Source organism: Halichoeres trimaculatus, unplaced genomic scaffold (genome assembly GCF_033239565.1).
Source record: "Halichoeres trimaculatus isolate MK-OKI-2021-1 unplaced genomic scaffold, fHalTri1.1 fHalTri1_scaffold_17, whole genome shotgun sequence".
Classification (NCBI taxonomy): domain Eukaryota; kingdom Metazoa; phylum Chordata; class Actinopteri; order Labriformes; family Labridae; genus Halichoeres; species Halichoeres trimaculatus.
In genome coordinates, this window is record NW_027437195.1 from 17,198,470 (window position 1) to 17,210,573 (window position 12,104).

Here is a 12,104-nt window from a genome sequence, read left to right on the forward strand (position 1 = left end):
AGAAGATTAAAGTGAATGGAAATATCTTTATATCCCTTACAGCTACAGGGATCAACAAATCCCTGAGAATTGTCGGTCACACTGTGACCATAGCTGGTATAAGGGGCGGGGCTAAGCGCCTCCCCCCCCCCTCTCGTGCAAACGGAGGGGCTTACCCGGATCTACTGCAGATATTTGCGAGGCTCCTCCCTGCACTTTTTATCGCCTTATAACAGGATATCTCACTGGCGCGAAAAACGCACTGTGTGGCTTCTATTACACATCGTGGGGCGGACCTTGAGCCTGCTGTGGGAGCCACCGGCTTTTGTGTTTTTGTTTGTGTTAAACTTACAACTTAAACAGAAGTAGAAGCAGCGTCGGAACATCTCATCTCGGTGAAACCCGGCCAGCTTTTATCTGTGTGATTCCTGTGCGCCGGGTACACTTTGATCTTTTAGCCGCGGAGTGATTTTCCATGCCCTGAATTTCACTGTGAGGTTTCAGGGAGAGCTGGTGAGTCTTTTATTTAATTCCTGAGTCTGACTGTGAAAGTTTTGAATGAGGAAACAGGGGATTGTGCGAGTCCGAGCCCACTCTTTCCTTCTTCACATGACTGCTCTGATGAAACAAAGCGCTGCCTACATTTCAGGAAACGCAGCCTTGAAACACTGGGTACTTTTACACCCCCAAAGTCCTTGAAACCTGAGTCTGTTCGCCGTTAAAATGCGAACTGGATCATAGCAGATCCCGATAGAGCTTATTCCTACATTATGTAAAGATCGTGAATGTCTGGACAGATGAGTCCATCACTGCAAGGAGTGCATCCGCAAGATCCGCGATCAATTATTAATGTGGTCCCATTTGGTGAAAGTCTGCTGTGATAAAGAGCCTATTCAAAGGGCAACTCGTGTGTTACAGGAAGTTTATTTTATGGCTAATCTTGGTGATGTTTCCCCTCAGGTTGAAGGTGTTCACAGGGAACGTTTGATCAGCTCTGGGAATTAACTCTTGAGGATTTAATAAACTGGAACTATGGAGTTCGACTGTTACCAGCACTACTTTCTCGACGATTTCGACACAGAGGAGGATTTTTACAAGTCGACCGCACCAAGCGAGGACATATGGAAAAAGTTTGAGTTGCTGCCCACCCCTCCCATGTCCCCCACCCGGACTCTGAGTGGCGCTGCCCTGCACCTCTCACCGGGGGACAAGCTGAACTGGTTGACCAAAGTTCTGGGTCAGGACGAGGAGTGCGAGGGCCAGTTCGTTCCGGACAGTGAAGAGCTGTTCGGCAACCTAAGCTCCATCATCATCCAGGACTGCATGTGGAGTAGTTTCTCCGCCAGTAAGCAGCTGGAGAAGGTCAGCGGGAAGGTGGTGTCGGCTGCGGCACAGACCGGCGTCTCCCCGTTGGCGCAGATCTCTGTGAGACCGAGCAAAGCGCAGTGCGTCGCCGCCGCCGGCGCGCTCCCCACAGCGGCGACAGACTGCGTCGACCCCGCGGCTGTCCTCACCTTCCCCGCAAACAGCTGCAGGAAGCCGGCGTCGTCTGGATCTGAATCCCGCTCTGATTCCTCCGGTAAGGAAGCAATCACGCTGTAAATTGCCCCACCCTTCCCTTGCCTCGGGATTATATTACTCTCTAACAATGCGTAGTTGGGAGAGCTGGGCTGCTGTTGCATAACAGTGATCTGTGGTGCAGCGGGGTTATCAAGTACAACAGCCAGTCACTTTCTTTACCCGGATTTTTACGCACACTTTCACATTGCGCCACATGTTCTCCAGATTGTAGCGCTATCTTTTGAAAACCGCGCCCCGTCACTTTTACTTGAATTTCTCCATCTTTCAATACCTGCCACTGGCTCTGCATTACAATCAGAGTGCGGCAGAGGGGCGGGGTGACCAAGTCCAGATGATTTATTACTACTACTACTACACACACACTCGCAAAGACACCAAGAGTGAGGGTTACTCTTTCAGGTTATCCGATTTAGTGAATGGCTCCTGACACTAATTCAGCTCATCTGAATGGTTGATTAATGGTCAGTGCTTGATGACAAAGCCTGAATTCCTGCAGGCTTTGGCATGGGCGACCACTTAACACCTCAGCCTCTGCTTAGAGGGAACTCATTTGCATATCAGTGCTGGAATGCACTTCCTTATGGTCACTTGAGTTAATCTTTGATTGACTCTTTTCTTTACAAAAGTCTGTTTTTTTATTTGTCACTGACCACATTGACACATGAGTCCTATCAAACCTGTTTTCCCTTGTATTTTACTGATTTCTTCCTCCTGTGTAATCCCAGATGACGAAGAGGAGATCGATGTCGTCACTGTGGAGAGCAAGCAGAGCCGAATGCGTCTGCTTAACGTCAGGAAACCTGTGACCATCTCAGTCCGGGCTGACCCCTGCCCAAAACGCTTCCACTTGTCCGTCCACCGGCAACAACACAACTACGCAGCCCGCTCCCCAGACAGTGAGCCAGAGCCTGAAGATGATGATGAAGATGATGATGATGAAGAGGAGGAGGAAGAGGAGGAGTATGGAGAAGAGCCTCAAAGCAAGCGTACCTGCACAGCATCCGCACAGAACTCTCCTGGTCGTTACTCCCAGCCCACTTCCCCCTCAGAGACCCCCCAGAACTCTGACGCAGAGGACACCGACCGCAGGAGGAACCACAACTTCCTGGAGAGGAAGAGGAGGAACGATCTGAGATCTCGTTTCCTCGCCTTAAGGGATCAGATTCCTGGTTTGGAGTCTTCCAAGACCCCAAAGGTGGCGATCCTGACTCACGCAACTGAATACCTTGTTGATCTTCACAGCAGAGAGAAACGACAGCTCCAGGAAAAGAAACGTCTGAAATCACGACAGCAGCTGCTTCTTCGCAAATTATCTGAGCTGAAGCGCTCCTGAGACACAAACGAACATGCTTGTTTACTTCGAACAATAATCTGCCTCATTCACCGTCAGGAACTCTGCTCCCAAGTTCAGAAACTTTCAGTCTTTTTTTTTCTCTCACACCATGCCTCATGTAAATAGCGGTGTGGTTTGTGTGGTAAGAAGTCATATTAGGGTGGGCTTCCTATGAACTGACTGCATATGAACCTGTGAAGGGGAGGAGCAGTTTGTGTGCTGTGTTTTCATACTTTCTTTGCACACCGATGTAGTTATGAGGAGGGAAAGACTTTGATTTTATCGTTAAGGGTTTTCCTCGTGTTGTGAGGTTTGGGGCAACAAAAAAACTTCTAATATTTTAATAGTTGACCTGTGCGATCACAAACATATGTAGCCTTCAGGGTGTGTGTGTGTGTGTGTGACAGCTGATTAAGGTGTCTTAATTTGAATCATTGCACACTTTTAATACAGAGAGGTGTGGAAGCCTGTGTACATATTTGAAAGCGTCTGTTTCCTGTGTGTGTGGACTGTATGACTGAATGTTTGATGTACAAAATGTTCTGTAAATAATAGCTTATCCCTTCTGATGAAGGAGATGAAATCAAGAGTCGTCAATGAGCTTTGCTCCTCATTAAGAGAGGCCACCAGGCATCAAGGAAGCTTTATTTTCTTAAGAAAACTGGAAAAGGCAAAAAAAAAAAAAGAGTAAAGGCACTGCTGTACTTTATATACACACATGTCACTTTGTGATTTTAACGCTTCTGATTTTGGTTGATTTGTGTTTTTAAGCATGCTCTCATTGACAGCAACATTAAATTTTTATACCATGTTTGCAAAAAAAAAACCCTCAAGTCTGTTCTTTTTTGATTATCACAAAAAGCAGCGCACTGGCAGAGGATGTGAAACCATTACTTCGAATAATAGTTATGATATATAAATATTCCCACAGTCAAAACTTGCTTATCTCAAATAAACAGAGGAATCACTCAATGTTTATAGTAGACATAAATACACAACTTAATATTCCTCACAAGCATCACATGAAATCCTGCTCTCTTACAGTACCAGATGTACAAATGTGTGTGTCTTGTGCACCAGCTGCTGGTCCACACAAGGTTAGACTGTGAGAGTGTGTGTCCTTGAGACTTACCCTTGAGGAGTGTGTGTGGCACTGTTGTGGATCCACCCCTCTGCAGTGTTTGCTGCATGCTGGGCACCTGATGTGCTCTGAAGTAACACACACAGACACACACACACACACACACACACACACACACACACACACACACACACACACACACACACACACACATACACAGAGTGAGGGTTTGGTATCTTTAGAACAGTCCCATGGGTTTGGAGACTGGATTTTGTGAACAGCTACTTGGATCCGCTGCGGCTCTTCACGCAGGTACAGAGTTATGTAAGCTGCAGTAAAACACTCTCTTAAAGGAAAGGTAGTAAAAAATTGCCGCTCTGTGATTTCTAAATAATAGGATGACACCACTCTTTCTGCTGCCCTGAGGTCTGTATTTGACACTCAGCAACCTTTTCATCACCTTTGTGACACTATTAACTCTATGCCTATGAGGCTTGTCTATGTGAGCAGACTGCACACTACTGACATACTGCTGCTTTTCCTCAAAAAGCTACTTTTCTTATAAAAGCATAGCAAAGATATAACAAAATTAACTCACATGTACTTTGACTGCACATCGGTTTTTGCCACACTGTTCATCACTAAAACAGAGTCAAATTATAACTTGAAAAGCAGTCAGAGAGCGCAGACCTCCACCAAGAATATTGTGATTGTCACCAACACTTTAGTCCTACTTTAATGTTATACTCCCTTTCAGCAGACTGTCTGCTACAATTTGGTGTTAGCTGCAGGTTTGTACGATAATATAATAATAATATAATATACACATATGGTTAAAACAGCCCTATCTCACAATGATAAAGAATCCTGTAAAAAAGTCCTGGATCCAGATGGTGATCCAGATCACCTCCAAAATTTAATCACTTCTTCCTTATCCCATTTTGAACATTTCCTGAAAATTTCATCAAGATCTGTTTGTTACTTTTTGAGTTATGTTGTTCACAGACAGACAGACAAAATCTCCCAAAAACATAACCTCCTTGGGGGAGGTAACTAGCATTGTAGCACATTTTGGTAACCTTCCTCTACTGACTTATTTTCACACTATCAGCTATGAACTATAACACCCCAAACTCCTAAAAAGTTGGACCTCGTGTAAATCTTAAAGCCTAATGGAACACAGAAAACAATTAAAAGGTGTGAGCAGATCAAATATCAAAACTGAAAATATGTAAAATTTTAAAAAAAAATTCTTCAGATCTGTTGCATAATCAAAAAAAAGGAACATTCCACGACTCATAAGATTAGGTTGCAACAGGTAAGTTACACTGATGGGGTGCCAAAAGGAAGTCTCAGAGGAAAGATGATAAGAAGCTCTACACTCTGTGAGAGACTTCCTGAGCAAAGAGTTCAACATTTTGGGATGATAATCCTCAGTTCAACACTATCAAAGAATTTGAGAATTCATTCATCTTCAGTGCATCACATGTTGTATCATATTGTATTGTACTGTATCATATCACATCATATCGTATCACATCGTATCATATCGTATCGTGTCGCATCATATCGTGTCGCATTGTATCTTGTCGCATCGTATCGTGTCGCATCGTATCGTGTCGCATCGTATCGTGTCGTTAGAACATTCTGAGGATCTTAAAAAACTTCTGCAGAAGTTTGTCTTTGCTGAACAATATGATCGATGTTTAACTTTTTCTCAGAACACTCTGAGATAACCTAAAGGAAATCAGGTCTTCCTGTTTCACATGAAAACTGTGGTCACCTTTACTCAAAAACCTCTCAACGTTCAGAATTAGCTGAAGAGTTTTGGACATCCTGCCCTATATTTAGCTCAGTAGATCAACGTATGAAGTAAAAACTGGGGAATCTGGTTTAAAATTGGACTAAATGTGGGCAATATATTGATCCAATCAGGCTTTTATCTCAAAAACTCTTTCTGGCTGTGATTCTATATTAAACTGAGCCAAATACCTGACATGTACTAACTCTGCTGATATATAAATTTCCTTACATAAAAAAGTGAGTTTGTGTCCCGTTGATGACCTCACAGACGAGTCTCTACAAGCCTGGATGATTGCAGTTTGCGCTCCAGTCAATTGAAATAAAACTCAAACAACCATTCGGTTCAAGTACAGCCTGACAGACGAGCTCGGCACGCCCTGAAGTCCAACCGTCTCTCACCTCACTGCTCTTTTGTTCAGGCTGGTTGCTGTTTCACCTGCCTGTGTTCACTCACTGGGCCTCATTTTCACCCTCAAGGGCACTTTTTTTTCGGGCACAACTGAGTCTTTCCTTTGTAGAATCATATTTGGTCACAGGAAGCTCCACAGAGGGGAAAAATACCCCAGAGGATAATATAAACTACAACAATACTGATTTAGCAACATTCAGTCAGTATGATTTCAGCAGGACTCCCACCCTTGGAGTCATTGTGTTTCTTTAAAAGATTGAGAAACTATCAGCTAACTTATCTGATGATACAAAAGTGTGGGACTAAACAGCAAAAACACTGTCGACTGAACCTGATGCAGCTGCTTTGCTGCTGAATCTTCACATTGCATTAGGAAGTGAAAGAAGAAATCAGATATCAGGTTTAGGACTGAATTTCCTGTTAACCTCTGACCACAAAACTCATCTGCAGTGAGTGTAAAGAGCAGAAAATAGATGAACAGCTGAATAATGAGCTGAGGATGTAATACTTCCTCAATATCAAATGATTTGCAGGTTCATTTTAGGATAACTAACACACACACATGCAAAGTCTTTGGACTACAGTGTTTTTGTGGGGATGCAAATGAGAATATTGTGGGTGTCTAGGTCAAGAGTGTGCAAGGATTTTGTTTTCAGGAGTTAAAATGACAGAAAAATCATCTCGAGAGTCAGGAAGAGCATCAGCAAATCTACTGAAGCCAACACAAACCACTCATTGGTTGTGCTGCTGCTAAATGTCAGGGGTCTTTCTTCAAAGCGTGAGGAAAGAGGATCTTTTTCTCAGGTAGGATGCTCAGCTGTGACGGTTAACTCACCAGACCAGATTTTCTACTCTCAAGTTCATGCAACGCCCATGCTGCTTTTCCTCTAGAGAGCATGTGTGAACACTTTCTTAAACACATGTTCATACCGAGCTGAATCCTTCTACCCCACGTGTGTTTTATTCTCTCACATCTGCAGGCCTGCCTTTATTTCCTGCTATTAAAATAAGCCTTTCAGGCCATCAACAGCTGCACCCTGTCCCATACGATAAATACTATAAAGTGTGTGTTTAAGAGAGAAGTCATTCATGGTGGTGTCACAGAGGTCTGTGTATTCCCAGGGTGTGTGGCGGTAGGCGACGGTTTCCCTGGTGGTCATACAGAAGTGTGTGTGGAGAAGTGATGATTTAGCTGGGTGGAGTGCAGACACTGATTTATATTTCTTTTTCAGACACACTTAAGATAAAAGCAATCACATAAATCTTTCTGATCATATTTCTACGCCTCTGCGCTGTTACAGTAAGGAGGGTGTGGAGACGTTTACAGACCTGTCAGAATAATTCTGAAAAGCCTAATCTTAACCAAATACACCAAAGCATGCAGCATTAGAATCCTGCAATAGTTGACTTGCACAATGAAAAGCAAAGGAGTTGTGCAACTTTTTATGTGTGTACTCACTTTATGAGGCGGCTCTATTGTTCAGGCTTCAGTGTCACACTTTTTTTATTATAACAATAGCTGAAGAGTACATCCGTAACCTTATAACATAAAAAAAAACTGAACTGGTTGGCGGATGAAACACACATTCAGATGTCTTATCTTTGGCAAGTGTCCCTGACAAAAAAACAAGACTTGTCATACTCGCCACTCTGGTATTTCTTGCTCATTAAACTAACATCAAGGTTAAACGGTCGTGAATCTTGGCTTTGAAACACATGTCTAAAGACTTCAGCTTACCTTAACTTGTTTTTTTCTCATTGAGCAATATACGAAGAGTGTCTGCATTCCTGGGAAGTGGGAGGACAAACTTTTGCAACTGAGATCCCCTTACTGTCACTGTGATAAATCTCTTTACTCTGCACTTTAGTGAGTGAAAAAAAAAAAAACTACAACAGACACGTTGAGCAATGTTTCCACCATATTAACTGGTTGTGTCCTGACTGGCCTAGTTTGTATGGCGTGTGTACATTGCGTGTTTACACAGCGGGGCCGTGGAGGAAACGGACCATAAACACACCGCACTGGTTTGTGATTCCAAGAGCACGGCTGAACTCGCTGCTTATCTCTGACCTAGATGTGTGTGAATATGGGACAAAATAATAGTAGTAAAGGCAGAGGGGAAAAGGGCTTATATGAGGATGACCTTTGACCTCCCCTGTGGGAATCAGATGAAGTGTAATTGAAAAATCTCCCTTTGAGGGATTTCAGACAGCTTCATGCTCTGAGGGAATTTTCAGCTGTAGGGAGAAGTAGACTCATTGTCATCCTCCTCTTACCCAACACTCCACTCACACCCTTCCTTTTATTCTGTTTTTAAAGGACTGACGGTCAGGGAGGTTTAGAAAACACAAGCGGGAAGAGACGCAGTTACACACATCTTCTTTTGAGGGCACACACACACATACACACACACACATATACACACAAATGCTCTTTCCTCAGTCGCTGTCTTTCATCTCTCTGCCTACTGACCCACATTCCTGCCTGGTTGTGTCACTGGGACTGAGCCAGAGCTGCGGCCACTACTGTCCATCTGATCCTAATGAGGCTGCCACAGAAAAACCACACGTATGCACTGGCATGCAAAAGATCTCATTCTTTTGCTCCCTGTTTCTCTTTTTATCTTTTTCCCCCATTCTCTCCCTTTAAACCTCTTCATCCCTGGAAACCACCCCTGTGAAACAGCCTGCTGGTTCCTGCCCTCCCCTCAGGTACTTATCAGCACCATTTGCTGATCTAGGTCAGTCTTCTTAGCTCAGTTTCTCTGCCTCTCCCCCTCCCCACCCTAAGAGCAGTGTTATGTAACAGCGATGATTCAGTTAGAAAAGCGTGTGTATGTGTCTTTCTCTCTCATCTTGGAGCAGCTGACTGGTGTCATAAAAGTGCCTTGCTTTAAACTTCTGCCAGTGAGACAAATTGGCCTGTCCTTCCAGCCAAACAAACACCTGAGGCATGAGGATTTCCTGTGCGGCACCTGTCGTGCAGAACAATGTTTTGTTTCCACCCCTTTTTTAGCACCTTCTTCCCCCTCTTCATCCTTGTTGTTTTGTATCATCTGAGGTTAAATTTGGGAGGGTTAGCGTGGGGCCAGGCGGTCGTGCCGTGTTAGCAGAGCAGGCCTTTCAACTTGTCTGTCTAATCTGGAGCTAATCTTAATCCCGTTAGTGTAAACACTGCTGCCATCTGGACCAAAACACACCACGGTTCTGATTATAATGAACCCATCAAAAGATCCTCAAAGCGTCACGCTGTGTGTGCTGTCAGCAGCTCGCGTTAAACTCTCTGACCTGAGCTTATGACACAACCGAGGTTGGCCAGTCCCAACAGCTGAGGGGTAAACAAACACATGCATGACCAACACTGGGAATAAGCTGATCTCATAAAGATGGTAATTATTGTGTGAGAGCGGGAAAAAAGCCATGAAAGTGTGTTTTAGAGTCTACAGACTCACGCATTAGGAATAAGTCTCTATAGGGTCTGCGGTCACTGGAGCATTAGCTGTGATGATGTAACCATGGATGGTTAATGGATAAGCAAGAGAAGAGGGAGGGGGTCAACTGCTGTTTTTCCCAGAGATGGGTAGTTTGTTGACATGAACTTTGGTTCATCTCTGTTTGCTTTTTTAATAAAATCAAAGGTTTGGTGATTTGACCCTGGTTAGTTTCTGACTGTCTGGGTTTAAGCAGACATGTTTTTGACCCTTTAGTTTCCAGCAACAGACAATTTCAGAGCCTTTAAGTGCTTTGTTTTGGATCATTTACTTCTCACATCGGCCATGGTTTTAGGTATAGTTGTTGTTTCTTTGTCCGGTCTTATTCCCTTTTAGTTTACTTTATTAACTTTTATTTTATTTTATTTTTCATTCCCATTTATTTGTTTTTATTTGTGTTTAATATGTTTTCTTTTACATGTCTGTTTTTCCTCATCTGTTTTTATCCTTTTAATTTAATCCACCTATACAGCACTTTGTTTACAGATGTGGTTGTTTTTAAAAGTGCTTTATAAATTAAGTTGGTAGTTGGTTTTTTAGAACATAATTACCACTAACAACTCATTGGCCATTAAAATGCACTGAACCCTCAAAAGGAAGCAGCCCCCTTTTTCTCCCCACTACAACAGCAGCGTGATGAAGCTTTCCAACTGGGGATGCACAATATTATTGGCACAATATCGGTATTGGCTGATAAAAGCTTAAAAACACGTCTATCGGTATCGGCAGATATGAAAATTTCTGCCGATATGCACAGCCGATAAGGTGCTATTCAGTTAGGATTATTATTATTTTCCATCTGAAAAATAAGCTCCTTATATAAAATGTAGCACTTCATTTATTTGCACTGCAGAGCTCTGTGTCTGTCACCAGGTTGTTACAGTAGCTCTAAAATAATCAAACGCAACTTGGTTATGTTTAAAAATGCATTGTACATTTAAAGTTCATGTGATCTAAAGAAATTATTTTTCTGTATCTCAATACTGAATGTCTTGAGTTTAAAAAATAAAAAATAATACATTTCTTATTTATGGTAAAATCTATTGTTTTTGTATTGTTTTATGTGTGTTTCTTAAACAAATAAGACCGTCACAATAAGAGTAACATATAAATTCCAGTACAGGATAGACTTAGCTTTCTTTACAGTGAAAAAAACAAACAAACTTGTGATTATCGGTATGGGTATCGACCAAAAGGGGTTTCGATACATTGGCATACCGGATATCGGCAAAAATCCAATATCGTGCATCCCTATTTCCAACACATCTGAACTTTAACAATGGACTCACTTACAGTGTTCACTACTGCTGTCACACTGCAAGTTTTTATTTAATTTAATTTCATTAACCAGGAATATTCCCTTTGGTATGCAAAATCTCTTTTACCAGTGAGTCCTGGTTAAGACTGCAGCACAGCAGTTTCACACAAAGAGAAAAACAATTAGTCAACAATAACAAATAACCTCAACATTAATCAATGAATGAGCCGCTTTCAGCAGTAAAACATTTGAATACACAGGTCAGATAATCTTTAATCCTAACTGTATTAGCAGAACAAGTTTGCCCCACTGTCAGGCCTGTCTTCAAAATTTGGCTGAAAGAGGCTGAAGTTGATAGTTCAGTCATGGCAACGTTTAGAAAAACTAATCACTCTTAAGAAACCTGGTGAACAAGATCCTCAAAAAAAGCATCAACAATGTATGGCACCAAGATGTGATGTTTACAAATCTACTCAAAAGATTTCAGGATCATTCAATCAATCTCTATCTACAACTGATCGGGACGTTTCACAAAAAGAGCGATACTGCTCTCTTTGTTTCTGTTTTTTCACTGAGACGGGATCTGATTCAGTCCCAGCATACAATATAGACTGGATAATCTCATCTATATCCAGGTGCAGAGCATTAGCAGCGTTAAAGTCACAGTAGCAAAGAAAGCTTCCTTTATCATGCAGAAAATTGGAGCAGACTCACATCACTGAGATTGTGTTGGGATTGGAATGAGGGGTTGAGATGGATATGAACGTTGAAAAACCTCAGCAGAAAATATTCAGTGACATTTTGCATTGAGCTGGATGAGACTTTAACAAACACTTTGTTAAATTAACAAAGTTTCAAACACAAAACCACGAATGAGAAAGCACTATGTAACAACAGCTAAACTAAAACTTCAGGCAGAAACTTTGATCATATTCTCACAGATTGGTGAATCTTTTTCCATCTTTACCAACCGTTGGCCTCATAGCAGAGTTTTGAGAAAAGACACACTTTTTCAGTGCAGATTTTTTTGCAGTAATGCATACAATGTGTATAGGTTTTAAATTATTATTGTTGACTAATTTATTTCATATAAAATTCTTTGACCTGGGCATTTTTGCTATGAGGCTGACATTACGAAACTCTTTTTATACCCTGTCATGTTACTGATG

The 12,104-nt window shown here is 42.2% G+C and overlaps 1 protein-coding gene across 1 annotated transcript; it reads left to right on the top strand.

The window, feature by feature from the left end:
- Positions 1-200: 200 nt before the first annotated feature.
- mycla (MYCL proto-oncogene, bHLH transcription factor a) lies at positions 201-3,699 on the top strand. Its single transcript, XM_074691266.1, has 3 exons — positions 201-492; positions 940-1,558; positions 2,286-3,699. Exons 2-3 carry the CDS (start codon positions 1,012-1,014, stop codon positions 2,891-2,893), a joined length of 1,155 nt encoding a protein of 384 aa, XP_074547367.1. The 5' UTR covers positions 201-492; positions 940-1,011; the 3' UTR covers positions 2,894-3,699.
- Positions 3,700-12,104: the final 8,405 nt, after the last annotated feature.